At 39.5% G+C, this 26,077-nt stretch overlaps 1 protein-coding gene across 2 annotated transcripts in view; it reads left to right on the top strand.

Annotated features, from left to right (window-relative positions):
- Window positions 1-25,309, top strand: part of dennd4c (DENN/MADD domain containing 4C) — a 177,723-nt gene extending 152,414 nt beyond the window's left edge. For both annotated transcript variants that reach the window (XM_063069024.1, XM_063069025.1), the window contains exons 26-33: window positions 15,299-15,474; window positions 15,831-16,007; window positions 16,799-16,979; window positions 18,092-18,343; window positions 19,124-19,241; window positions 21,399-21,552; window positions 21,828-21,892; window positions 24,146-25,309. In XM_063069024.1, the coding sequence (XP_062925094.1) occupies window positions 15,299-15,474; window positions 15,831-16,007; window positions 16,799-16,979; window positions 18,092-18,343; window positions 19,124-19,241; window positions 21,399-21,552; window positions 21,828-21,892; window positions 24,146-24,282 (1,260 nt within the window). In that variant the 3' untranslated portion in view covers window positions 24,283-25,309. The remainder of the gene's footprint in view (window positions 1-15,298; window positions 15,475-15,830; window positions 16,008-16,798; window positions 16,980-18,091; window positions 18,344-19,123; window positions 19,242-21,398; window positions 21,553-21,827; window positions 21,893-24,145) is intronic.
- The last annotated feature ends 768 nt before the right edge of the window (window positions 25,310-26,077 follow it).

Here is a 26,077-nt window from a genome sequence, read left to right as displayed (position 1 = left end):
AGCATTATCCTGGATGTTATGTTCAATTTTTAGGTGACCTTGTGAATACTGATTCTGGTAGGATTATCACCACCATATCGTTCAGGCACTGTACTAAAGGCATACTAAACTCGACTGAAGGTTTTCTGTCTTGGAGATGATCAGTTATGTGTAATTGGCCTAGACCAGGATATTTGTTGTCTAATCATTATTCTGACAAAATTTGTGAAATTAACAGAGACATCGGTTTATGAATCGAGAGTTTTGATTTGTAGATTCAAACTTTAGTGTGCAGGTCATAGATATTTTGTATGACTAAAACTAAAAATAAATTTTAATTAAAGCTAATTTAAAACAATAACAATGTCAGGCACTTTCCCTCTTTTCTTAGGACTGTAGACTGCATTCAAATGAATATTTGGTGTGAGTGAGGGGCAGAATCATGGGGGACATTGATGAAAGTGTGAGAAAATAAAAGGTGTGGCTATTGTAGGATTAGTGTTGTGCTGAATGACCTTTTCCTTTGTTGTAACGCTCTAAATATGATTACTGCTTACATATTAGCCCTTTTTGGCATAGAGCTGAGGACTGAATGCAGAGTGCATTTGGACTCTCTTCTGTATGTTACTCCTTTGCTGCTGGGCTCATTGGAGAGTCTGGAAGTGAGTTGACCAACACCAAAAATGCTGGAGGAACTCAGCAGGCCAGGCAGCATCTATGGAAAGAGTACAGTCGACATTTTAGGCTGATACCCTACGACAGGAGCATCTGTTGCTTGGATTTCCAGCATCTGCACATTTTCTCTTGTTTGTGAATGAATTGGCCAGTAAGGTTTGCCACCATTTGACATCCTGTGCATTGTAGACTTCGACCTTTCACATATGTGCAGAAGACCAAAATGAACGATCACAAACAGCTGTGGGCATTAGCTGTGAACCAGTCAATTCAGAGAGAGCGAGCTTCACACAGGTCAGAGAGAAAACTTTAAAAAAGGAGTGTTTTAAGGAGCTCGGCACATTTGCAGCGGGCCAGTCAATTCGCAGAGACAGAGAGCTTTGCACAGGTTGTGGAGAAAAGTTTTAAAAAAGAGTGTTTGGTGGGGCTTGGCACATTAGTGGCAGACCAGTGGAGTCGAAGAGAGCTTTTCACAGGTCGGGGAGAAGAGCTTAGAAAGGAGCTCGGCATATTAGCGACGGACCAATCAATTTGCGAATCATTAGCAGGAGCAAATAAAAGTAAAGCGGGGTCAAAGCAGAGCGGCCATTGTGTGAGGGGACCAGTTTAGGAGTGGGAACTTGAGGCTTTGACGAAGAGACAGAGGTAAGTAGCAAGTAAGGCTTTTGTAGTGGTTGAATTTAAAAAGTCACTAAATTACAGCTAATTAAGTAAAAGGATGATGCAGGATGGATCAGGTGATGAGCTGTAGCTGCATGATGTGGGAGCTGGTGGACACCATTGTGGTTCCTGGTGACCACATCTGCAGCAAGTGTTGGCTGCTCAAGGATCTCGGGCTCAAAGTTGATGACCTGGAATCTGAGCTTCAAACACTGCGGCACGTTGGGGAGGGGGAGAGTTACCTGGATTCTCTGTTTCAGGAGGTAGTCACACCCATTACATTAGCTGCCTTAAGTTGGTTCTGTGGTCAGGGACAAGAGGATATGACTGCGAGTGAGGTGGCTAGTGGGATCCAAGAGACATCGCTGGAGGAGCCTCAGCCCTTGAGCTTGTCCAACAGGTCTGAGATTTTTGCTCCCTGTGTGGATGACGGTGGGGGCTGTAGGAAGGATGAGTAACCCAACTGTGGCACCATAGTTCAGGGATCCATTCAAGAGGGGGGGAAAGAGACGTGTAGCAGTAATTGGGGATAGTATAGTCAGGGAAGTAGAGTTCTTTGTCGTGAGGATAGAGCATCTCGAAGGCTGTGTTACCTGCTTGGTGCCCGGGTTCAGGACATCTTATCTGACCTGCAGAGGAATTTGCAGTGGGAGGGGAAAGATCCCGTTGTCGTGGTCCATGTGGGATGCAGAACCAAAAGGTAGTAATCTCTGGATTATTAACTGAGCCACATGCAAATTGGCATAGGGTCAAGAAGATTAAAAAGTTAAATGCGTGACTTAAGGATTGGTGTGGTAGAAGTGGATTTGAATTCATGGGAAATTGTCATCAGTATTGGGGAAGGAGGGAGCTGTTCCAATGGGACGGGCTCCACCTGAACTGTGGGACCTGGATCCTAATGAATCGCATAAATAGGGCTGTGGATAGGACTTTAAACTTAATATTGGGGGAGGAGGGGGGGTTTCAACAGATTGGGGTATGGATTAAAGTCAAAAAGAAGTGTGGGGGAGAAAAAAAGAGAAAAGTGAGAAGTGAAGAAAAGTCGAGTGCAAAAGAATAAAAGATTACAGGATTTTAAAAGCACAATGACTGTAAGGGCACTTTATTTGAATGCCCGTAGTATTCGAAACAAGGTCAGTGAACTTGTGGCTCAAATCAGTACAAAGAGATATGATTTGGTGGCTATTATAGAGGCGTGGTTGCAGGATGGAGAGGATTGAGAATTAAATATCCAAGGATATCGGGTAATACGGAAGGATAGGCAGGAAGGTAAGGGAGGTGGGGTTGTGCTCTTAAATAAAGATGAGATCAGGGCGATAGTGAGAGACAATACAAGATCTAAGGAGCAGAATGTTGAATTCATCTGGGTAGAGGTTAGGAATAGTAAAGGGAAAAAATCACTGGTGGGAGTTGCCAGTGGCACAGGTAATAAACAGAAATATCTGAGGCATGTAAGAATGTAACAGCAGTTATAATGGGGGACTTTAACACACATAGATTGGGTGTCGAGTTGGTCGAGGCAGTCTTGAGGACTTCATAGAATGCATCCGTAATGGCTGTCTTGAACAGCATGTTACTGTATGTACAAGGGAACGTGCTATCTTAGATCTGGTCCTGTGCAATGAGACAAGTAAAATTAGTGATGTTGTAGTTAGGGATCCTCTTGGAAAGAGTGATCACAGTATGATCGAATTTCTCATACAAATGGAGGGTGCAATATTTCAATCTATAACCAGTGCATTATGCCTAAACAATGGCGACTACAATGAGATGAGGAAATGGATCCATCAGGCAGACGCAGCATGGATTCAGCAAAAGCAGATCCTGTTTGACAAACTCACTGGAGTTCTTTGAGGATATAACGAGCATAATCGATAGAGGGGAACAGATGGATGTTATTTACTTGGATTTGCAGAAGGCGTTCGAAAAGGTTCCACATAGAAGACTTACCCATATGATAAGGATGCCTAGACTTGGGGGTGATGTATTAGCATGGATAGAGGATTGGTTAACTAATAGAAAGCAGAGAGTTGGGATACATGAGTGTTACTCTGGTTGGCAGTCTGTGGTGAGTGGTGTGCGGCAGGGATTGGTGCTGGGCCACAACTGTTCACAATATACATTAACGATCTGGAAGAGGGGACCGAGTGTAGTGTATCTAAATTTGCTGATGATACTAAATTGAGTGGAAAAGCAAATTGTGCGGAAGATATGGAGAGTCTGCAGAAAGATTATATATTAGTGGGCAAGGGTCTGGCAGATGGAGTACAATGTTGGTAAATGCAAGGTCATCCACTTAGAAGGAAAAATTAAAGAGCAGATTGTTATTTAATTGGTTAAAAAGTTGCAGCATGCTGCCGTGTAGAGGGACTTGGGAGTGTTTGTGCATGAAACACAAAAGGTTGGTTTATAGGTGCAGCAGACTATCAAGAAGGCAGATAGAATGTGGGCTTTCATTGCTAGAGGGATTGAATTTAAGAGCAGGGAGGTTATGCTGCAATTGTACAGGGTACTGGTGAAGCTACATCTGGAGTACTGAATGCAGTTCTGGTTGCCTTACTTGAGGAAGGATATACTGGCTTTGGAGGTTGTGCAGAGGAAGTTCACCAGGTTGATTCCAGAGATGAGGGGTTTAGACTATGAGGAGAGATTGAGTCACCTGGGACTGTAGTCACTAGAATTCAGAAGAATGAAAGGAGATCTTATAGGAATATATAAAATTATGAAAGGGATGGATAAGACAGAGGCAGGTTGTTTCTACTGTAGAACCAGGGGAACACACAAAATGCTGGAGGAACTCAGCAAGTCAGGCAGCATCTATTGGAAAAAAGTATAGTCAATGTTTTGGGCCAAAACCCTTCGGCAGGACTGGAGAAAAGAAGCTGAGGAGTAGATTTGAAAGGTGGGGGGAGGGGAGAGGGAAATGCCAGGCAATAGGTGAAACTTGGAGCGGGAAAGATGGTGGTGTTCCTCTGACCTAAATGTGTCCTTATCCCGACAGTGGAGGAGGCCATGGATGGACATATCGGAATGGGAAATGGAATTAAAATGGGTAGCCACTGGGAGATCCTGCTTGTTCTGGCGAACGGAGCGTAGATGCTCAGCAAAGCAGTCTCCCAATCTATGTTGGGTCTCATCGATATACAAGAGGTCACACTGTGAGTACTGAACACAGTATATGACCCCAACAGACTCACAGGTGAAGTGTCACCTCACCTGGAAGGACTGTTTTGGGCCCTGAATGGTGGTGAGGGTTTTACAAAACTACTCATTTCTGTATCTGAATGACCAAGAACATGAAAGACCAATTTTCTGCATTAAAATTACCTGGAGGGGTGATTGGTGGATCAGGTTCTGGCAGAGATTAATTAGTAATCAGTACATCTCTGAGCTGATGCAGACACTGCAGCAAGATAGTAAAATCAGGAAAAAAGAATCATGCCAAGGGAATATAATACCATCTTGGATGCCAGCTGCAAAATAATTTTGGAGATGAGGTCATGAGTCAGGGTCTATCCAAACCCGAAACCCTGGATCAGCAGTTCTGTGTGTGCTGCTCTTACCGCGTGAGTCAGAGCTTACATTGCTGGTAACCAACAGGAACTCAGATGCAACTATGATCTACGCAAAGTCGCCGAGGCAGTGAAACAACAATACAGGAACAAGATCCAGACATAACTCTCCACAAACAACACACGCAGCTTATGGCAACATCTACACACCATCGCAGCCTTCGAAGCTAAACCCAGCTCGTCTGGGAGAGAGGCAGTGATGTTGGCAGCACTACTAAATCTTTTTTATGCTCGGTTTGTTGTCACCAACACTGAAGCCTCGAGAGCTTGGTCATCTTTGAGGCTGAAATATGCAGGTGTTTCCAACTCGTGGACAGTCGCAAGGCTGTGGGACCAGATGGCATCCCAAGGTGGGTACTCAAGGGTGTGCGCAGCACAACTGGCAGGTGTGTTTGCAGACATTTTTAATCTCTCCCTTTCCCAGTGTAGAGTGCCCTCCTGCTTCAAAACATCCACCGTTGTTCATGTACCTAAAAAGACCAAGAAAACATGTCTGAATGACTGCCGTCCTGTCGCACTCACCTCAATAATAAGCAATACTTTGAGAGGCTGGTCAAGGAGTACATCTGCAGCCTGCTGTCGCCTACACTGGACCACCTACAGTTTGCCTAGCGACACAACCGATTGACAGATTACGCAATAGCCACATCTTTACACACCATCCTTACACATCTGGAGAAGAAGGACGCTTATCTGAGAATGCTGTTCTTGGACTACAGTTAAGCATTCAATACTATAATTCCCTCTAGGCTTGACATGAAGCTCAGAGACCTTGGCCTTTACCCTGCCTTATGCAGCTGGATCCTGGACTTCCTGTCAGATTGCTGGCAGGTGGTAAGAGTGGGTTCCCTCACCTCTGACCTTCATCACAGGAGCCCCACAGGGCTGTGTCCTAAGCCCCCGCCCCCCCCGCTCTCTGTATACCCATGACTGCGTCGCCATTCACAGCTCCAATCTGCTAATTAAATTTGCTGACAGTACTACATTGATTGGCTTTATCTCAAATAATAACATTTTTAATCTCCTTCTTGCAGTATAGAGTGGTCTCCTGCTTCAAAGTATCCACCATTGTTCTTATACCTAAAAAGACCAAGGTAACATGTCTGAATGACTGCTCTCCTGTCACACTCATCTCAATAATAAGCAAATGCTCTGAGGGGTTGCTTAAGGACCTACAGAGAAGAAGTCATCACCCTGACACAGTGGTGTCAAGAAAACAATCTCTCCTTCAATGTTGTAAAAACAAAGGAGCTGGTTGTGGACTAAAGGAGGCATGGAGATGGGCTAACTCCTATTGACATCAGTGGATCCGGGGTTAAGAAGGTGAACAGCTTGTAAGTTCCTCAGCATAGATATCACCAAAGATACCGGCTATATGGTGAAAAAAGCACAACAGCACCTCTTTCACCTCAGAAGATTGAAGAAGTTTGGCACGAGTCCCCAAATCCTAAGGACTACAGGGTCCTACAAGGTCAAATTCTACAGAGTTACAATTGAGGGCGTCCTGTCGGGCTGCATAACTGCCTGGTATGAGGACTGTACTTCCCTCAATAACAGGACTCTACAGAGAATGGTGTGGACAGTCCAGTGCATCTGTAGATGTGACCTTCCCACTATTCAAGACATTTACAGAGGCAGGTGTGTAAAAAGGGCCCAAAGGATCATTGAGGACCTGAGTCACCCCAATCACAAACTGTTCCAGCTGTTACCATCTAGGAAATGGTAAGGTTCGTCCATGGTCATCGATGAAGACCTCAACACCATTAGTACTTTTTATGAGGTCGAGTTGCTATCTCGACACTCACCCTGGCACGGATGGAAAGCGTGCCCGGGAGCGGCTCAACTGGATTCAAACTCGGAAACCTTTGCTCCTGGAGTCCGGCGCTGATGTCACTGCGCCACCAGCTGGCTTTGATGGTTTCAAGACTAGCGCTTGATTTGGATTTGGGTGAGGGAGAGTTGCGCAGCGTCAGCCTCACTCTCTCTTCCCAATTCCCATCTTGATCTAGTGGCAAGACGAGAGTTGAGACGGCTGGAGATGGGACTAGGCGCAGTGGATAACCGGGACATCTTCTGTGTCTTGTGCTCTACGCGTTCCATGACGCTTGCAGAGACCGCCTTCTTGACCGTTGGACCTTCCATTGATCTGTCCGCTCAATCCGCTGGGGTCTGTCTTCACATGCTGGGATAGACAACTCCCTATCTCACCGAGGGTTTGAGACCCGTCAGCTACCTTCACCTGGTTTAGTCGGCTTGTCAAAGCCGTTGCCCGGGGTGTGGCCGCTGTCGCATGCAAACAGCGATGGGGAGCCACAGGTGAGAACTGAGTTCCAGGTGGGCACCAAAGGTGGACAACCCGCCCTGAAAGGGGCGCGACTTGTTCCCCCACCAGAGGTGCTACCCCTCCCTGACGCCCCATACACCCCAGGTACTGCAGCATTAAAGGTAGGACCAACAGGCTCTGGGACAGCTTCTTCCACCAGGCCATCAGACTGATGAATCAATGCTGATAAATTGTATTTCTATGCTAAATTGATTGTCCTGTAGTGCATGCTATTTATTACAAATTACAATGAATTGCACATTCAGACAGAGATGTGACGTAAAGATTTTTACTTCTCGTGTATGTGAAGGATGTAAGAAATGAAGTCATTTCAGTAAAGAAAACTGTAATAATGAATCCTTAGTGCTTTACTATTTTCCTATTTAAAACTGTTCTTCAAGTTATTTTCTTAAACCAGCCATTTGCATTAGCTCTGGCAAGACTGGTTTATAATCTCTGGACTGAATATGTAATGTCATGCCTAAATCCAAATAGTCATTGAGTTGTCAGATTAATTTGTGTTGCAAAATCTTGGAAGTACTTAAGCCAGACAGCATCTAATAATAAGATCAAAGCAGAAATTTAGGAGGCAGTAAGTTGAAAATATGTTGTGTTCATGGACTAAAAACACCACTTAAAACACAAAGACTTAACAAAAAGGAGGACAGAAATGCAACAAGACCATAAGAGCCACTGTAGTGTAGTGTTTAGTGCGACACTATTACTATTTGGGATGTCACAGTTCAGAGTTCAATACCAGTGAGAATCTTTAACGAGTGTTTATCTCCTCCCCATGACTGCATGGGTTTCCTCCAGGTGCTCCAGTTTGCTCCCACAATCCAAAGACGTACCAGTTAGTAGGTTAATTGGTCATTCGGAATTGTCTTGTGATTAGGCTCATGTTAGGTAGGTGGGTTGCTGGATGGCATACCTTGTTGGATTGGAAGGGCCCGTTCTGCACAGTATTTCTAATAAATGAATAGAAGCAGGATTTGGCCGCTTGGACTTTCAAGCCTCTCCCACCATTCACAGGTTATCTGCACCTTGCCTTATCTCTTCAGTCCCAGTTCCTTAATTCCCTGGTCTTTCAAAAATGTATCTGCCTCCTCTTCTAAACCCCCATTGGTCTAGATTCGATAATACTCTGGGATAGAGGATCTTTGTCAAAAATATGGTCAATTATCATCGTCCTCCTCCATAATGGCATGCAACCAATGGTTTTTGTGCACCCATCATTGATTAGGTGTCAGTACAGGTGGGGTTTGAGCAAAGCTGCACTATCAGAGTAACAATCCCTGGGCCAGTAAACTGGCTTTTTCACAGACTGCGTGTTCGATTTCTCTACAGTCTGTGTAATTTCAAGGCCAATTACTGCTGACATTTGAAGACTGATTCTTGTTAGTATGACTATAAGTGGCCTAATTTTAGTTGCTTCATTGCTAATGCTGCCCTTCTTGGATAAAGGCACCATGATTACTGTCAACGAATCACCTAGTACTTCATCTGTGCTCAATGAAGATTTAGAAATGTGTTTGTAAGAACCCAGCAATTTCCTCTCTTGGCCTCCTGTGAGATGTCAGGCCTTAGGAATTTATCTACCTTAAATCCTTCCAAGCTAAACTGCACCTCTGGAATTTGTATGGTTTTTATATCCCCCTCCCTGAATTCTTTGACAAAGTGAGAAAATGAAGGTAGTGCAGGTCTTTGACTAATATGTGCTACCACAGAACACCAACTCTATCAATGGACATCTGTGTTGGGACCATGGTCAGTGTTAATCACTTTCTTGGCAGCTGAGAAGAGATACTAGTGATAAAATCAACATCCTCTTTGGCCTGGAGATCGCCCTCAGCTGCCTGAAGAAATGTTTGTGAAGGCCAAGATCTCAGGCCCAATACTGAGCTTGTGGTCTAGAGAACGACAGTGATCCTTGCCCTCCTGTTTGAATTGGAGACATAACTTGCATTAGGCACTTGAAAGCACTGGTGAAGTATGATCAGTGTTTGTAAAATCTTCGGTATTTATTGGATAAATTGTGGACTACAGAAAGTTGTAATATGTCAGCTCTATCATGGGTACTGGCTTCTGTACTATCCAAGACATCTTCAAGGAGCGGTGCTTCAGGAAGGCAGAGTCTGACATTAAGGACCCCTACCACCCAGAACATGCCCTCATCTCATTGTTACCATCAGAAAGGAGGCACAGAAGCCAGAAGAGGCACACTCAGCAATTCAAGAACAGCTTCTTCCCCATTGCCATCTGTTTTGTAAATGGACGCTGAACCCATGAACACTACCTCAATACTTTCTTTTAATTTTTGTTTTTGTACCAATTTTAAATTAACTATTTAAATACATGTGTTTAGTGTAATTCAACTATTTTCTATATCATGTATTGCATTGTACTGCTGCCACAAAGTTAACAAATTTTACAACATGTGCCGACGATATTAAACCTGATTCAGGGAGATTTCCGGTAGCGCTCATGGAGTGAAGTCGCGTTCTTGACTCGCTCCATTACCTCTGAGTTTTTTTTCTCTATGGTCAGCTACACTTTAATTAACCATTAAGGCATCAATTTTTACAATACTTTGAATTAAACTGAATTCTCTGACAATTGGAAGATACTTAGATCTGCTATGTCTAAGAACGGGAAAAACGGCAAGGATGGTAAACCTCCGGTTAAACCGAAAGCTACGGATCTCCCCCCGACTGAATCACCGGTGACTTTGAAAGCGATATCGGAGTTAATTCAGAGGGAAATTTCAACCTCTGTTAGGGAGATGATTCGTACGGAAATTGCACGCTTTGTTAAAGACCTGATTCATACGGAGATCTCAACTAATTTCCAGAAAATTGCCGATTTAATTGATAAGATGCAAACATGTATTGCGGAACATCAGTCGGCTATATCTGATCTTCAAAAATCCGCGCAACAAAGTGAGCTTAAGATGGGGAAAATCGAAGAAACAATGTAATGAAGAAGAAACTTGACTTTTTGACTTTTAAAAACTCTGACTTGGAATCTAGAATGCGACGGCAGAATTTACGAATGATTGGCGTGAGGGAAGCCGTAGAAGCTAACAACCCCATGAAATATTTCTCTCAGCTTTTAAAAGATGCATTCCCTACTGTATTTCCTGACCAACCACCGCTACTGGATCGTGTTCACAGAATCCCATCATACTCGTCTAGGTCAGATAGACCTAGGCATGTTATCTTACGTTTTCATTACTTTCAAGACAAGGAGAGACTGTTTCGATTCGCTCGATCTAAAGGTTTCATTGATTTTTCGGATCTTAAGTTCCGATTTGTGGAAGATTTCAGTAAACCAATCTGGGACCAACGGGTCCGTTACAGATCCGTGATGTCGGAATTCTATAAGATGGATTTAAGACCAGCGCTGCAGTACCCTGCACGTCTAAGGATTCGCATGTCAGATGGAGCCCTTCGTTTTTTTGATTCTCCATCGGATGCCCAGAGTTATCTGGATCAACTTTCATCTTCAACATCTTAATTGCCTTTTTTTTAATTTTCTCCGTTGATCGGAGGCTGTGAATTGGTTGGTTTTAACTTTTCTGTGCCCTATTTGGGCAGAAAAGTTTACTTTTGATTTCTTAATATGGCTGCTAAACTTTCTTTTTAACTGCGTCATTTCTTTCTTTTCCCAGGGGATTCTGGGTGGTTACTTCCCTTTTGTCATCTTACGTATTTCCTGTGTGGCCTTAAATTTTGTAGTTTTTTTTTAAATTTTATTCTGTTTTGCTTTTTATAATCACTTTATGTTAATAATCCTATTTTTTTTTTGTTGCTGTGTCTATTCATGAGTTTGAGGTTTATTGTGGTTTTTCTTAATATATATTTTCCGGCTTTTGTTCTGTTCTGTGTGTATTCTAATTGAGCTAACTTTTTTTTTACTTATTTTTTTACTGTTTTACAATTAGCTGATCCTTTTCATATTTATACCTTTTTTTTAGGGAGCGTATACCGGAAGTCATGGGGGTAGTTTTAGCGCTTGCTTCTTTCTGGCGGGTCTGCTTTAGATTTTGCCTTGGGGTCTTGGGGCGGGGGGTGGTGGGAGGGGCTTCACGTTTTAGTTTGTTTTTCTTTGGGCTATATACATTATTGAAGTACTGGTTGCGTCCTTTCCCCCGGTATCTTTTGTATGTTCTGTTTCCTCTCCAGGTTTGTGGGTCGCGCCTATTGTCAACCCTCCTTGTTGTGGGTTGACTTTAGGATTTATGGAGTCTATTATTAATTTTGTCTCCTGGAATACTAATGGTCTTAATCATCCTATTAAAAGAAAAAAAGTTTTTAAAGTGTTCCGGAGACTTAAAGCACAAATTTTATTTTTACAAGAGACCCATGTACGGAGGGGGGACAGACTACGTTTTTTCAAATTCTGGAAGGGACAACAATTTCATTCGAACTCCAATGCTAAGATTCGAGGCGTCTCTATTTTTATAGATTCCTCAGTTACTTTTATACAACAGGATATTATCTCTGATCCGAATGGTAGATTTTTATTGGTTAGTGGTTTACTATTTAATAAAAAAGTAGTTTTGGTTAATGTTTATGCTCCTAATATGGATTGTCCGGAATTTTATAAATCACTGTTTGATCAGTTTCCTAATTTGAACGAGTTTTCATTGATTTGGGGCGGAGATCTTAATACCTGTTTATCTCCAGCTTTGGACCGTTCGGCTCCTTTACGGACTTTACCTAATAAATCTGCAAATTTGATTAATTTTTTCCTTTCTGATTCTGGGTCGACGGACATTTGGCGTTTTCTGCATCCTCAGGAAAAAGATTTTTCCTTTTTTTCACATGTTCATCATTCCTATTCAAGAATTGATTATTTTTTTATTGATTCTCGTCTCATTCCTTCAGTGATTAAATGTGATTATGATTCTATAACCATTGTAACATATTTTTTCCTCCCTCTTTTACGGATCGCGCTTTTCAAACTTGGAAGACTAAGGGTATTTTACGGTTTTTGGATTTATTTTTAGATGGTTCCCTTATGTCTTTTGAACAATTATCTAATAAATATAACTTATCAAGAATACATTTTTTTAGATATTTACAAGTTAGAAATTTCCTAAGTACTATACTTTCTTCCTTTCCAATGCTTCCTCCTATATATATTTTAGATTCGATAATTAACCTTAATCCATGTCAGAAAGGTGCATCGGCTATGATTTATAATATTATTATGAAACTTAGGAAAGCTCCATTTGATAAGATTAGGGTAGATTGGGAACAGGAATTGGGGCTTACCATTTCTGTGGATGATTGGGGGCAGATTTTACAATTAGTTAATACTTCCTCTATTTGTGCTAAACATTCCCTAATTCAATTTAAAGTGGTTCATAGAGCACATATGTCCAAAGATAAGTTAGCGCGTTTTTACTCGCATATTAATCCTTTCTGTGATAGATGTTCGGGGCAGATAGCCTCTTTAACTCATATGTTTTGGTCTTGCCCTACTTTGGAAACTTTTTGGAGAGATATTTTCAATATTATTTCTAAGGTATTAAATATAGATATCTCTCCTCACCCTATTACTGCTATCTTTGGACTACCTAAAATTTCTAGTAATCTTTCCCCTTCAGCCCGTAGAATGATTGCATTTCTTACTTTAATGGCGAAAAGATGTATTTTACAACATTGGAAAGAGCTTAATGCTCCAACTACCTTTTTTTGGTTTTCTCAGACGATTTTATGTTTGAATCTGGAGAAAATTAGAAGTAACCTTTATGATTCTTCATTTAAATTTGAACAGATTTGGGGACCTTTTATTCGATATTTTCATTTAATGTAATATTTACCCTTCCTGTTTTTTTTTACTGTTTTAATGGAGGTCGGGATTGAGGACGTGATTTTAAGTTTAACTCTGTTTGGTTTCAAGTTAGCCCATTGCTTTGCTTTGCTTTTAGTTAGTTGCACGGTGGGTTTTTTTTGGGGGTTTTTTTTTCTTTTTTTCCATTGATATATATAAAATCTAGTATACTATTATGTTATCTTGGTTTCTTATGCTTAAATTACATTGTTTGTAGTATTTTCTTTTTGGTATTGTTATCTTTTGGAATTTTATTATACTTTAACATTGTATTAATGTTTATATGGCTTACCTTTTTTGTATACTTACTCAATAAAAAGATTTAAAAAGAAAAGATATTAAACCTGATTCAGATTCTGATTCTAAATCCGTGTTGTCATCTTTCCAGCCACGGTCTTACAGCGTTGAGATTCTGATTACACTCAAGTAGCTCATGGCTGGGCTGCATCATCACAAGCCTGACATGAGATTCCCAAAATGTACAATCCTGTTTTGGGTGCCGTCATGGTACGTAGCTTCCAGAAAAGCAGAGCGAAAGTTTCAAGGGCATTTTCAAAGCTGCCTTAAGGAGAAAAAAATATAGACTTATGGAAATTTCAGGGCTAACAATTCATGATCTGACAGAAGCATCTGTAAAGATGTTTGGAATCTCTCCAGGAGCATGTAGAAGCCAAATGCAAATGGTAAAAGGAGTGTATGATGAGCAAAGCAACTCACCCACTCGTTTCATCGAAGTCACCGCCCTCACATGGCAATTAGTGGATCCCATAGAAGACTTGAGCTGCCTTGGACACTCTCGAACTGAAGGGGAAACAGTTCATTTTTGACCATATGGTTCTCTAGAGAAAGAATTAATTAATGCTTGAAGTTGGCTATTTGTTTCAGAAAACTGGGAGAATTTGGGTAGGAGGAGTGGTTGTGGGAAACAGTTTTGGGTATGCGGAAGTGAGGAGGAAGCAGAAAAGATGAATTGAAGAAGCAGCAATGGTGTAAAGCAAAAATGGAACAGGAAGTACAACACAAACTAACATGCTGGAGGAACTCAGCAGGTCAGGCAGCATTTAGAGAGCGAAATGAACTGCTGAACTTTTCAGGTTGTGACCCTTCATCCCAGTTCTGAGTTCCTCCAATATTTTGTGTCTTTGCAAAAAGCTCAACAATTGTTGAAAGTATGCATGAATGGGAGAAATAATCATTCTTTGAAATTAGGAAAACTGAAATATAATTTATTGTGCAACCTGATCAGCTGAATATTTCAAAATTTTTCTGGCTTCATTTTGGATTTCAAGCATGCATTCAAATTTGATTCTACCAGTTGTACGTAATGTGTCTCAAGTGTGTATGTTATTAACTATTTGTGTTGTTGAGCTCTCAGGCTGTCATGTTTAATAGTGTGTTGCCTTTTTCTGAGAATTCAGTCATGCAACAAACTCCCAACTTGCAAACGTGTACAAAACGACTTTTCTACAACAGGATTTTTTTTTTTGTTGCTTAATAGTTTTTGCTTGCTTCACTGAGGGGTAGGGAATTCATTTGGAGATCAAGAGGAGTTCATAAACATGAGCCACATTTAAATATTTTAGATTGAGTTTCTGGAAAGGAGCTAGTTTTACGAATAAGTTGTTCACATTGAGCAAGAATGAGCTCTTGTGCACATGTGCTCTTCCATTGGGTAATAATGGCCGTAGGTTATGGCACGTGTGTTTCAGCTTGTCAAAACAATGAAGTTTGCTTTTGATTTCTAGAAGAAATTGACTCATTTTTCACCATACCTGGCAGATTGTATCCATCATGAGTTGTTTTTATGGTAGCTCCTGCCATATGAATTTCTGCATAATTACAGGTCTTTAGGAATGAAACTTCCTTCACTAACTAGGGAGGGCTTCTAGAAATCCTAGCAACAAGTAATTTAAAATTGAGTAAGTTCAGGAAAGTGGCATATATTAGGTCTTGGGTGAAACTCCAGCCATATAAAATTATCTGTTACCTTCAGTGAAACTCCTTCCATTTTAGCCAGTTGTGGTAGTGTGCTGTGAATTTGATGTTTGAAAGTAATTTTAATCTGCATTTATTTGCTGACAAATTTGTAGATTTTTTTAAAATTGTAATTCAACACAACTCCTCAATTGATTCTCTGTTCTCAACCAAATCTAAATTCCTAAATCTTTGTAACAAAAATAGTTGAAATATCAGTTTTAAAAGTAGTACTTGATTAACCTATCATTGTGCAATTTTTTTCTTTCCAAAGGTGTTGATGTCCAGCTGTTCTCAGTGTCATGTCTGTGAAGCTTTGGTTTATGATGAGGAGATTATGTCCGGTTGGAGTGCAGATGACTCTAACCTTAACACCACTTGTCCATTTTGTAAAAATGCTTTCTTGCCAGTGCTAAATATTGAGTTTAAGGACTTGCGAGATACTGGAAGGTACAGCACTGTTAATTTTTTTTTACTTGTATGTAGTACTGAAGGTTCTTAATTTTTTCCAAGCCTTTCTTTGATGCAGAAGGCAAGAGTATCTGCAGCAGAAATTTTCAGTGTGCTGGCAACCTGAATGTTCAGAAGAAAATGATGATTCTATTGCTTTGAGTTCTGATAAAGACAATGTACTTTTTTTAAATTGTAATGGTGTGTGTATTAGTTTCAACTGTTTGTGACAATGAGATGTGGCAAATCCAAATTGGTATTTATCTCAGTAAAGTTTTTTTGTTTTAAAGTTACAAAATCTGTTTGCACTTTCATAAATTATGCAAATTAAAGATCATGATATTTGTTTTTGTCAGCTTTTATTTGAAATCCAGTGTGTCTGGTGACAGTTTGCACAACCAGCATGTAACCACTGCAGCAGAACCTGTTGTGCAAAACACTGACTCTGCCTCTGATACCTCAGATCTTATTAACATGGAAGAATCACCACTGCCTCCTGTGGAACAGAAGGAAACCAATTCCGAACATAAAAGGTAGTTACAGTGAAATGCAGATGACATCTTTTGCCTTGTTTTATTGTAATGTTCTAGGACACTTATTCCAAATCACTTGCTAGTTTAAAGCATGTGTTTTTATTCCTAACGTATCCCTTGAAATTACAGAGAGAATATTTTGCTCCCAATATTCCCAGTAATCACTCAGGAAAAGATTGAGATTACAACCCTGTTCCTTTTCACTCTAATGTTTGGATTTTTGGGTTTCAAATTTCCCTCTTTCATTATGGTCAATTGCCAGTTTTACAGTCTCTGGGAAATGTTTTTTTTCTGCAACAGTAAAATACAGCTAAATACATTTAATCTGAAAGTTTTGATATGCAGATGAGATGCCTGGCAGTTGGAATAAGGTGTGAATGCCTGGTTCTGCATGTATTTGTCTTAGGCTACGTCCACACTAGACCAGATAAATCCATAAGCGAAGCTTTTTCTCTTCGTTTTGACCCTCCGTCCACACTGACCGAGGTATTTTCAAAAATGCTTGGTGTGGACACCTATCGTTTTTATGCGAAACTGGCGTTTTCAAAATTATCCGGTCTAGTGTGGACGTAGCCTTAAGTTAGGGTTTGGCACGGCCCTTTCAGAGTAGGTGATGGGAACATATAGTTTTCAAAGTGGGTGAAGAGGGGGAATTGATGGATTTTGGGAAAGTGATAAAGTGGAATTGTCATTTTGATGAAACTTCTAGTTCTACTGAACCAAATGACTTTTTATGCTCTGTTACTATCCTATATGAGGATTTACTTTTTTCTTTACCCCGTTTGGCTCAGTGCTTTATCTAAAGGTCCTCACGAACTGGCAAATAATGGAAGTAATGAAGCCCCTCAACGGACAGGATCTTTGATCCGAAGTTACAGTGTAGGTGGCCCGCTACAAAACTTGGATGTGTCTCAGCGGCCTGCACATGGTATTTCAACAACCAGCCTACCAAGCAGTCTGCATGAAAGTGTGGTAAGGATATAAAAGAATTGATGCAATAGAATTATTTCTTTGAAAATAAAATGAACTTTTCAATAGGACTTCTTCAGATTGGTGCCATTGAATTGTAGAAATAAAATTAATGTAATTTATTATGTTTTAATAATTTTAAAACAGAAGCATTCAGTTCAAAGATTTTCAATTGTAATCTTTATTTGAAATGGCATTTGGTGCTAAGTAACAGATTATTTACTGCCTGTCAATCTCAAGGTTGTATAATTTATACATTCTTTGATAATAAATGTTATCAAAAGAAGCCAAATGTTCCTTGAGTAAACTGATTTAATTCTGTCATTCAAAGGAAGGAAAATGAGGTTCAGATTATGGACATCTTCTAAAATAGGGTCACAAATCAATTTTTTTTTGTTTTAACTTGTGTGTCACTCTGGAATTATTGATTTTATTTTCTGTCCAATTCAGTGCTGTAAGATGGAACCAATTTTTTTTTCCTGCAGCAAGTCTGTATTGGTTTCCTATAATTAATCCATTTTCCTCTGAGCAACAATTAATCCTGCCCTGAATCAAAGTTTTTAATAGCTTTCCATCATCAAGGTGAAGCTGACTGGCTTGTAGTTGCTGGGTTAGAGTAGGGATTTCTAGAGCACAGTTCTCAGATAATGTAAGGCAATTGTAGAATGGATAAAACATAGAATACACAAGACCAAAATTAGAGGAATGTAGAATTTTTAGAGCTTTGTGGGGTTTGCAAAATTGTACAAGGTGGTTTGTGGCTACTCAGATGATCTTGAAGTTTGTTGTATGGAAGTAATGTGCGAAAGGGCTTGATGTGAATTTGGGTTTGAGTTGGCATAGTCTCAATTTTAATTGTTTCCCAAGGTACTGTGATTGGCTAGGTCAAATACAGATTAACTGAGTCAGTTTTCTAGATTTACGTCACCTTGAAGCCTGATCATATTCTATATAATTTCTCATCCCTTTGTCCAGAAAGATGTTACTTGTTTAGAAGATTCATCTCTTTTTTTTTTACTTAGTAAGCCAGACTATACCCTTGTTCTCTGGAGAGTGATATTTTGTAAGAAAGTATGGATTGGATTGACCATGCCCATTTTTGCATTGTATTCTAGGATCCTACGGGTCTGCAGAAGAGGCCTAACCCAAAGCCTGTATCTGTTCCATATCTAAGTCCATTAGTACTGCGTAAGGAGTTGGAGTCTCTGTTGGATAATGAGGGAGATCAAGTGATACACAGTTCCAAATTTATTAACCAGCATCCAATTATTTTCTGGAACCTTGTCTGGTATTTCAGACGGCTAGACTTGCCAAGCTACCTGCCTGGACTCATTCTGACTTCTGAGCATTGTAATAAAGGAATGCAGGTATGTCAAGGACTGGTGATCATGTGGTTAAATGACACGTATAGGTGATTGTTTATGAATATTACCTTAACAAAACACAGTTTGTCGGCACACGGCAGATTGTGTTTAAACCAGCATTTACAGTCTCTTGGAGTTGAAGCCAGAGTTATTCGCATGTTGCCAATGTAATTTTGGTTTTGTAAGTTATATAAAAGTAGCACTTTGGATCCTGGTACAATAAAGGATAATGTGCTACAGAAAGTTTCAGTGAGTTTATGATCATTACCACCAGTACTACTAGTGTTGCTGTTGTTATTATTTCTGACTACATCCATTTAATTAACTTGACCAATCTGTGGGTACTTAAGAATCAGAAAAATAGCTTGTAACTGTAACTTCTGAGTAATTATTCATTTCTTATGATCATGAGGCAATAGAATTGTAATATTTCTGCCATGCTTCAAAATTAAACACTGAAATCTTCCCATGAGTTAATTACCTTGCTACTTTACTATACCAACACCTGTATTGTCTGAACAATAGTGGACAGAGAGTGGAGTTTGTGTGGGTGCTGAAAACAATGTTTTGTAGAAATATGCAAAATGGTATTTGTAAATAATTTATTTTAAAATAGTTTTTAATACCTTACAGATTATATATTTTGCTGCTCTAAATTTATGTAATCCCTTATATAATTCCAATTTTCTTTATTGTTCTGTACAAATAAATAGAATAGATATGTATTTTCACTGGCAAATATTTTTCATTTGGTAAAATATTATCATACTTCTCCCCTTCCAGATGTCTCTGTCAGATCTTTCACAGGACAGCAAATTGGTGTATATACAGCTTCTCTGGGATAACATTAATCTTCATCAAGAGCCTGGTGACCCATTGTATACACGTTGGAGAAACAGGAGTAAGTGACAAGCTGTCTAACTCACTCACTCCCCCCCCACCCCTTTGATCCCTTCATCCCTTCCACCTCTTCTCATTAACACCCCCCCCCCACCATCCCCAGCCTCAATTATTACTTCTCATTTTGGTGTTAATGGGCAAAAAAATTCTCAGATTAAATGAGAATTATTTCTGTACAAAACTAAATGTAAATGTGCAAGTTCAAGTGGATGGAAATAATTCTACGTTTAGAAATCTGTCATTTTTAATGCAGAAAAGTGATGTGCAACATGACAAACACAAGTATGGACCTTTTTAATGGTTTCATGTAAATTGGAGTGTGTGTGTAATGGGTTACTTATTTTATTCATTTCACTGCTGCTGCATTTATTTTCAAATTCCAGTCTGTTCTGGTATTTTTGGGAGGGCACAGAATTATTATTGCAGTTCAAAGTAAAATTATAACGGAAGTAAATGTATGTCACCGTATACAACACTGAGGTTCATTTTCTTGCAGGCATACTCAATAAATTCCATAATAGAATAATAACCATAATAGAATAAATGAAAGATCACACCAAGATGGGTGTTCAACCAGTCTACAAAAGACAACATACTGTGTAAATACAACATACTGTGTAAATACAAAAAGAGCCCTTGAAAGTGAGTCCATAGGTTGTGGGAACATTTCAGGGATGGGGGTGAGTGAAGTTATCCTTTCTGGTTCAAGAGCCTGATGGTTGACGGATAATAACTGTTCCAGAACCTGGCAGTGTGAGCCCTGAGGTTTCTGTACCGCCTTCCTGATGGCAACAGCGAAAGGAGCATATCCTGGATGGTGGGGAGTCCCTGATGATGGATGCTGCTGTTGTGTGACAGTGTTTTGTGCAGATATGCTCAGTAGTGGGGAGGGCTTTACCCTCCCTACCATTGGACTGGGTCATAATCACCACTTTTTGTAGGAATTTCCATGCAGGGGCATTGCTGTTTTGACACCAGGCAGTAATACAGCCAGTCAATATACTCTCCAATACACATCAATAGAAGTTTGTCAGAATTTTAGATGTCATGCCAAATCTTCACAAACTCCTCAGGAAGTGGAGGCACTGCCTTGCTTTTTTTTGTAATTGCACTTAAGTGCTGGGCTGAGGACAGGTCTTCTGAAATAATAACACTGAGAAATTTAAAGTTGCTGACTCTCTCCACCTCTGATCCACTGATGAGGACTGGGGACTGATGAGCACACAGCCTTGTGGTGCACCTCTGCTGATGGAGATCATGGAGAATATGTTGTTGCCAATCCCAACTCCCTGGGGCCTGGAAGTGACAAAACCAAGGATCCAATTGCACAAAGAGGTATTAAGCTTATGTTTTAAGATGGTGATCCCAGCAAAAACAAAACAAAGAAAGCTACTAAATGACATTAACACTATTAATAACGATCAACACTAACAATGGAGAGGTGAGCAGTGGCGCAGGTGAGAAATGGTCGAGGCAAGTGGGGGCAGAGGTGCAGGAAAGGCATTATCGAGGCAAGCAGAGGCTGAGGTGGGGTCAAGGCAGAGATATGGCATCTCCAAGAGCAAGGAATGACCCGATGTTTGTATGGTTTAAGCACTAGGCCAGATTGAAAAGGTCAGGGTATCAAGGCGAGGCACAGTATTGCTTATTGCTCTACAACGTTTACTCAGCTCCACGCTGAACTGAGGTTGTGGCCTGCTCTGGCTGCAATGATGCCTGACTTTGCATCGATGGTCTCGTAACGTTTACTCAGCTTTGCGATGAACTTAGGCTGTAGCGTGCTCCAGCTGCAGTGATGTCTGGCTCTGTGTTGTTTGTAAAACTTCAACTCTGAAGCTATTTGCTTGCTTTGATTTTCGCTTTTTTTTTCTCTCCGCGTCTTGGGTGTTTGACGATATTTTTAAAAATATTTTTGAAGGTTTTGTTTTGTGGCTCCCTGTAAGGAGACAGATCCCAAGGTTGTATATTGTATACATACTTCGATAATTAATGTACTTTGAACTTTGAGGCCCAAGTCTTGGATTATTATCTTATTTTCAAAATGCATTTGTTGTGTGGTTAATTTTGTGTGCACTGCAGGAACAAAATACATTCAATGGTGTCTTCAAAATTAACATTCCTCTATTTAATCTCTCAAATTAATCTTGTGTATCCACAGATAAAAATTTGATTGGTGGATTAACTCCTGATAGTCAGGTGGAGAAGAGTCCCCTGCACATTATTGTGAGAAGTATTCAGACTAATGATGTGTTTGGACCTATGTGTCTACTGCTGAAGGAGATCAGCAAACATCCTGAAAACAAACGACAAAGGTTAGATATTCATGATTATTGCTTGCAAAATAGAAAATTTGGGAGCTGTTGTCTATGCCTAAATCTGTATTTTGTTATATAATCTCTAAGAACAGGTAACTTTTGGTCCAATCTGTGTAACTTGTTCTTTTGCATATTACCTGGGAATAACGTGAAAGCAGACATTACCTCAAGTCTAGGATAGTTCATATTGATGACTTTAAGATGTGAACCCAAGTGTATACAGTACAAACAAGTGGTAGGAAACTCATTGGAGTTGTTTCCTTTATCTACAGGAGTATGTATAGGGAAATTTTGTTTCTTTCCTTGGTTGCCCTCGGGAGAGAGAATATTGATATTGGTAAGTAGGATTGACTTCCTAATTGTCCAAAAGCTTTGAAACCAATCTTGAAACTTTCTGCATTAAATCCAGAATGTATGTTAATGTTTTTTCTTAGCAAAATCTTCAGAATGTCTACAAAGCACTTGGTTCTAAGTGTAAAGCAAAAGTAAACTTAAAATATCTGCATCTCTTGCGGATGAAAACCTAAGGTAACATGGCACCTGACAAGTGGTGAGACTGTCAATGTTTAAGTGGTTCACTTTATTGTCCAGTACAAGAAATTGCCTGGCATCTTTAACTAATCCAAGTTGAGCATCTTTTAGCAATTTGCAGTACTCGAAGATAGGATCATCTTACCCAGTTTGCAAGATATTTATTCATTCATTCTGCATTGCTTTCAAAACCTTTATCATAAATTATAGCACCATAGAGTCAAAGTAATATAGCACCAAAAGAAGCCCTATGAGCTATCATGCTGATAATGAAGCATGCACTTACCCAGTCCCATTTTATTCAAAGTTCAAAGATACATTTATTATCAAAGTATGTATACTATATGCAACCTTGGGACTTGTCTTCTTGTAGGCAGCCACAAAACAAAGAAACAGAATAAAACTCATTTTAAAAATCTCTCACAGCAAAGACTGTCAAGCACCCAGTGTGTGTGTGTGTGTGTGTGTGTGTGTGTGTGTTGTGGGGGGGGGGGGAGGAATCATGCAAACACTGAAAAAAAGTAAACAAAGCACAGAGAACATGAAACACTGCTTCGATCCAGCACTAGGTCCACTCCAGCAATGACCAAACCGGTTCATTTTTCTCTCTCTGGCCCAGGCTCCACTGCATTTTTTTCCTCCCATGTTATTATCAATCTTTTCAGATTCTATCGCTCACCTATAAGTTAGGGGTAAATTACTATAACCACTTAATTGGTCAATCTGCACCTCTTCAAGCTGTGGGAGAAAGCCCACATGGGGTAAGGACTGAACATAGGTCCCTCAAACTCAGACAACAGCTTTACCTTTGTGCCACCCAAACAATGTAGTACACTTAAAATATTGTGCAAAGAATAAAATTCCATGTGAAATTTTGTGGGAAAGTAATTTTAAGCATTTTTCTTATAATACTAGGGACTAGCCTTTTATAAGTATGGAATAGAAATGAAAGTCACTAAGATATTTAAAATGAATTAATTTGATTAATTTGTTAATGCTCTTTTGAAGTTAGCAACAATAGTGTAGGGAGTATTCTTTAAATGGATTTTAAGTTATTTCATTCAAACTACACAATAGGTTAGTTTGTAGATTTGAAGTAGATGGGAGTGAATGCATGGACACAAAATTGGTTTTAAAAAAAACAAACCTGAATGTCTTTGAAACAGCTTTTCAGACCAGATGATGCCGAACAAGGGTGAGCTCCAAGAGTTGTTATATTTTTAATAAAATATCATTATACTGCCATTATACAAAACTTAATGTCAACAGGTGCAATTGGTTCAATTTCTCCAGTGTAAACAGTGAGAAGGATGACATTGACTTCAGGAGGAATCCTCAGAAAATGGGCATATGTGGCAAATAATCTAATCAGAGGCAGTGGAAAGTAAATGTGTTCATGCATCCTGTTTTAAAATTGAACTATGTCTTTGAATGTGGTAGAACAAGTCTACGTTTTTTAAAAGTGGTATTATTTTACTCATAGAGAAATTGGAATACTAATGTAAGGGGGTTGTGCAGAAGAGCTGATTCTGCCTCAGCAGAGGTATTATGTATTAGGACATTAAAAATTTTAAGTAACACAAAGGAGATTTACTTGAATGGCCTTCTATTCAGTGGAGTGAATGATTAAGGTATTATTTACCCCCTTGAAGTAGCAAGTGCTATGGGGCGATGGATAAAGGTGTTCACTCTCGTGTTTCCATGGCAAAAAGGTTGTAATCAACGGAAATGGATTCAAGGTTATTAACAGGTTCACATGAAACTTTATAAATGTGCAGTGAGCTGGAATGATTTTCCTGAAAGTGTTGGAAGTAGATTCTAAAGAGAATCAAATATTTACATGGGGAGAACCCTAAGAAAAGAACAGAGGGATGGAATTGGACAATTCTATTAATGACTTGACACCGGCACAATCGGTTGATTGACCACCTCCCTGGTCTGGTCTAGTCTAGTCTAGCCCTTTGTTGACTTCCAGCCATTTTAACAACTTTGGAAACAAAACACAAGATCATAATATTTAATTCTGCACCCTCATCTAACCTGAAATTTGTGAAAACAGATGCTTTCGATAGAGAATACAGATCAGCATATGAGCGCCTGACAGAAGAACAGTTGAATGTAGCACAAGCTATCGATTTGCCACCCTGCAAGAGGATTGAGTGGTGTCGCAAGTGTTTTGAGCCTCCCTTCATCTAACAAAAGTGCAACATCTCTACAGAATTGAACCACTATGACGATGTCCGGAGTGTGACTGTAAACATTCAAACTGTATGTGTGCCTAGATGGTTAGAATTAACATGATATACATGAAAATATGGATGGACAAGTGCTATGTCATTTTGAATGATGAAGTGTCCAGTTCTGTTCTGTGCTTTATGGAAAGGAGATTCTTTGGAATGTAACTGCTGAACACTAAATGTCTTAAGGCAGTTCTGCCATTTTTTTACCAATGGTCTAGTAGTGCAGTGTTTTGTACAAATTTCACAAAGGATGGTTCTGACCATATTGTATTTTTTTAGTATCAACTGGATTTTGTTTTGGATGATTTCCTTATGATGTAAATGTGTTGAGATTCTACAGTTCTAAATGATTTATTATATACTGTATATATAATAAAAATGCCCCACCAAGTCATAAAACATCACCCAATTGGACTGCAGAGAAGAAAGACAATTGGAGAGGATTGCACATTCATAATTAACAATCCATTTGACTTCTTTCTGTGCAAAGACCAGCTCCTGCTTTATGTTTTGGTGGTTATATTGAATACCTGCTCTGATATCTGACAGTCCTATTTCTCTGTGCTCCATATATAAAGGGATCTATAATTTTATGGCGGTATTTTTGATATTTTCCAGTCAAAGCCCATTCAGAGCCTTCATACTCTGCCCAGATGATAACACAGTTGTTCTATGTAAAATATGACATATTGCTGACACTTTTTCTTCAGGATTTATATTGAGAAATTATAAACGCACTGGGTGAATCATGGTAGTACAAATGAATTGAAGGACGAAATTTTGATTCTGGTACCTAAATATGCAGTAATCTATCAAATTCTTCACCATACTGAATTGTAAAATGAGTAATTTTTATATTTTAATATCTCTAGTAAGCCAGATTTCATCTATCATTCAAATGTACAGCTGCACAGTTGTTTAATATGACAGCAGTTAGTACAGTTCTCTAAATGTGGTAATTTAAATAAAAATTAATTTAAAAATCTTGTATGAAATTGTCATTTTTGTCAAAAGGGCTTGCATAGAATATACAAAAGACAACTGGTTTATTGCCTTAGCAACTTGCTTCCCATTGCTTCAGTCATTCCATCTACCAGCTTCTCAGCAAATCTCTCTCTCAGGTACAAATAGTCTGTCTTTTGCAGTCACTCACCTAGGCTGTTTTTGTTAATGTCTTTCCAGTGGTTGAGCGTTTGACAGTCAACAATTCTGAAGAACTTCCTTGCTGTTGTCCTAGTAGAAAAACTTTTGGAACTACTATGTTAATGCTCTATTAATTTTATATTTCCCTTACATCAAACAGTAGATGCATTTCTAGAAAACCTTTAAGCCTCTTGGCTCAAGAAAAATTTTACAGCATAAATTTTAAGGTTTGGAATTCCTTCTCTAAATATTTTTATGGTATACCTTGGAACTCATCAGTCTGATCAGGTTGTGGAACAGCTTCCCAGCCTCATCACATCTTTTAGCACTTAGTCATAATACTGCAAGTCTCAGTTATTCAAGTGCATATCTAAATACTCTGCCATCCTTTGCTACTGGTTCCTACCCCACTCTTAAGTGAAAAGATCTTTCCTAATGCGATGCCCTTTGGTTTTCAATCTTTCTTCTATGTTCTAGAGTTCTGCAGCATTGTAACTGTTCATCCCGTAGAATCCACACAGGCCATCAAGAGTCCATTTACTGTAATCCCATTTTGTTCAAGTGGATTTTATTGTCATATGCACAAGTACTTTGAGGTATCGGTACAA

The sequence above is a fragment of the Mobula hypostoma genome, chromosome 16, assembly GCF_963921235.1.
Source record: "Mobula hypostoma chromosome 16, sMobHyp1.1, whole genome shotgun sequence".
In the NCBI taxonomy this organism is placed as follows: domain Eukaryota; kingdom Metazoa; phylum Chordata; class Chondrichthyes; order Myliobatiformes; family Myliobatidae; genus Mobula; species Mobula hypostoma.
The sequence above is the reverse complement of the archived record's forward strand: the minus strand, read 5'-3'. Positions and strand labels throughout refer to the sequence as shown.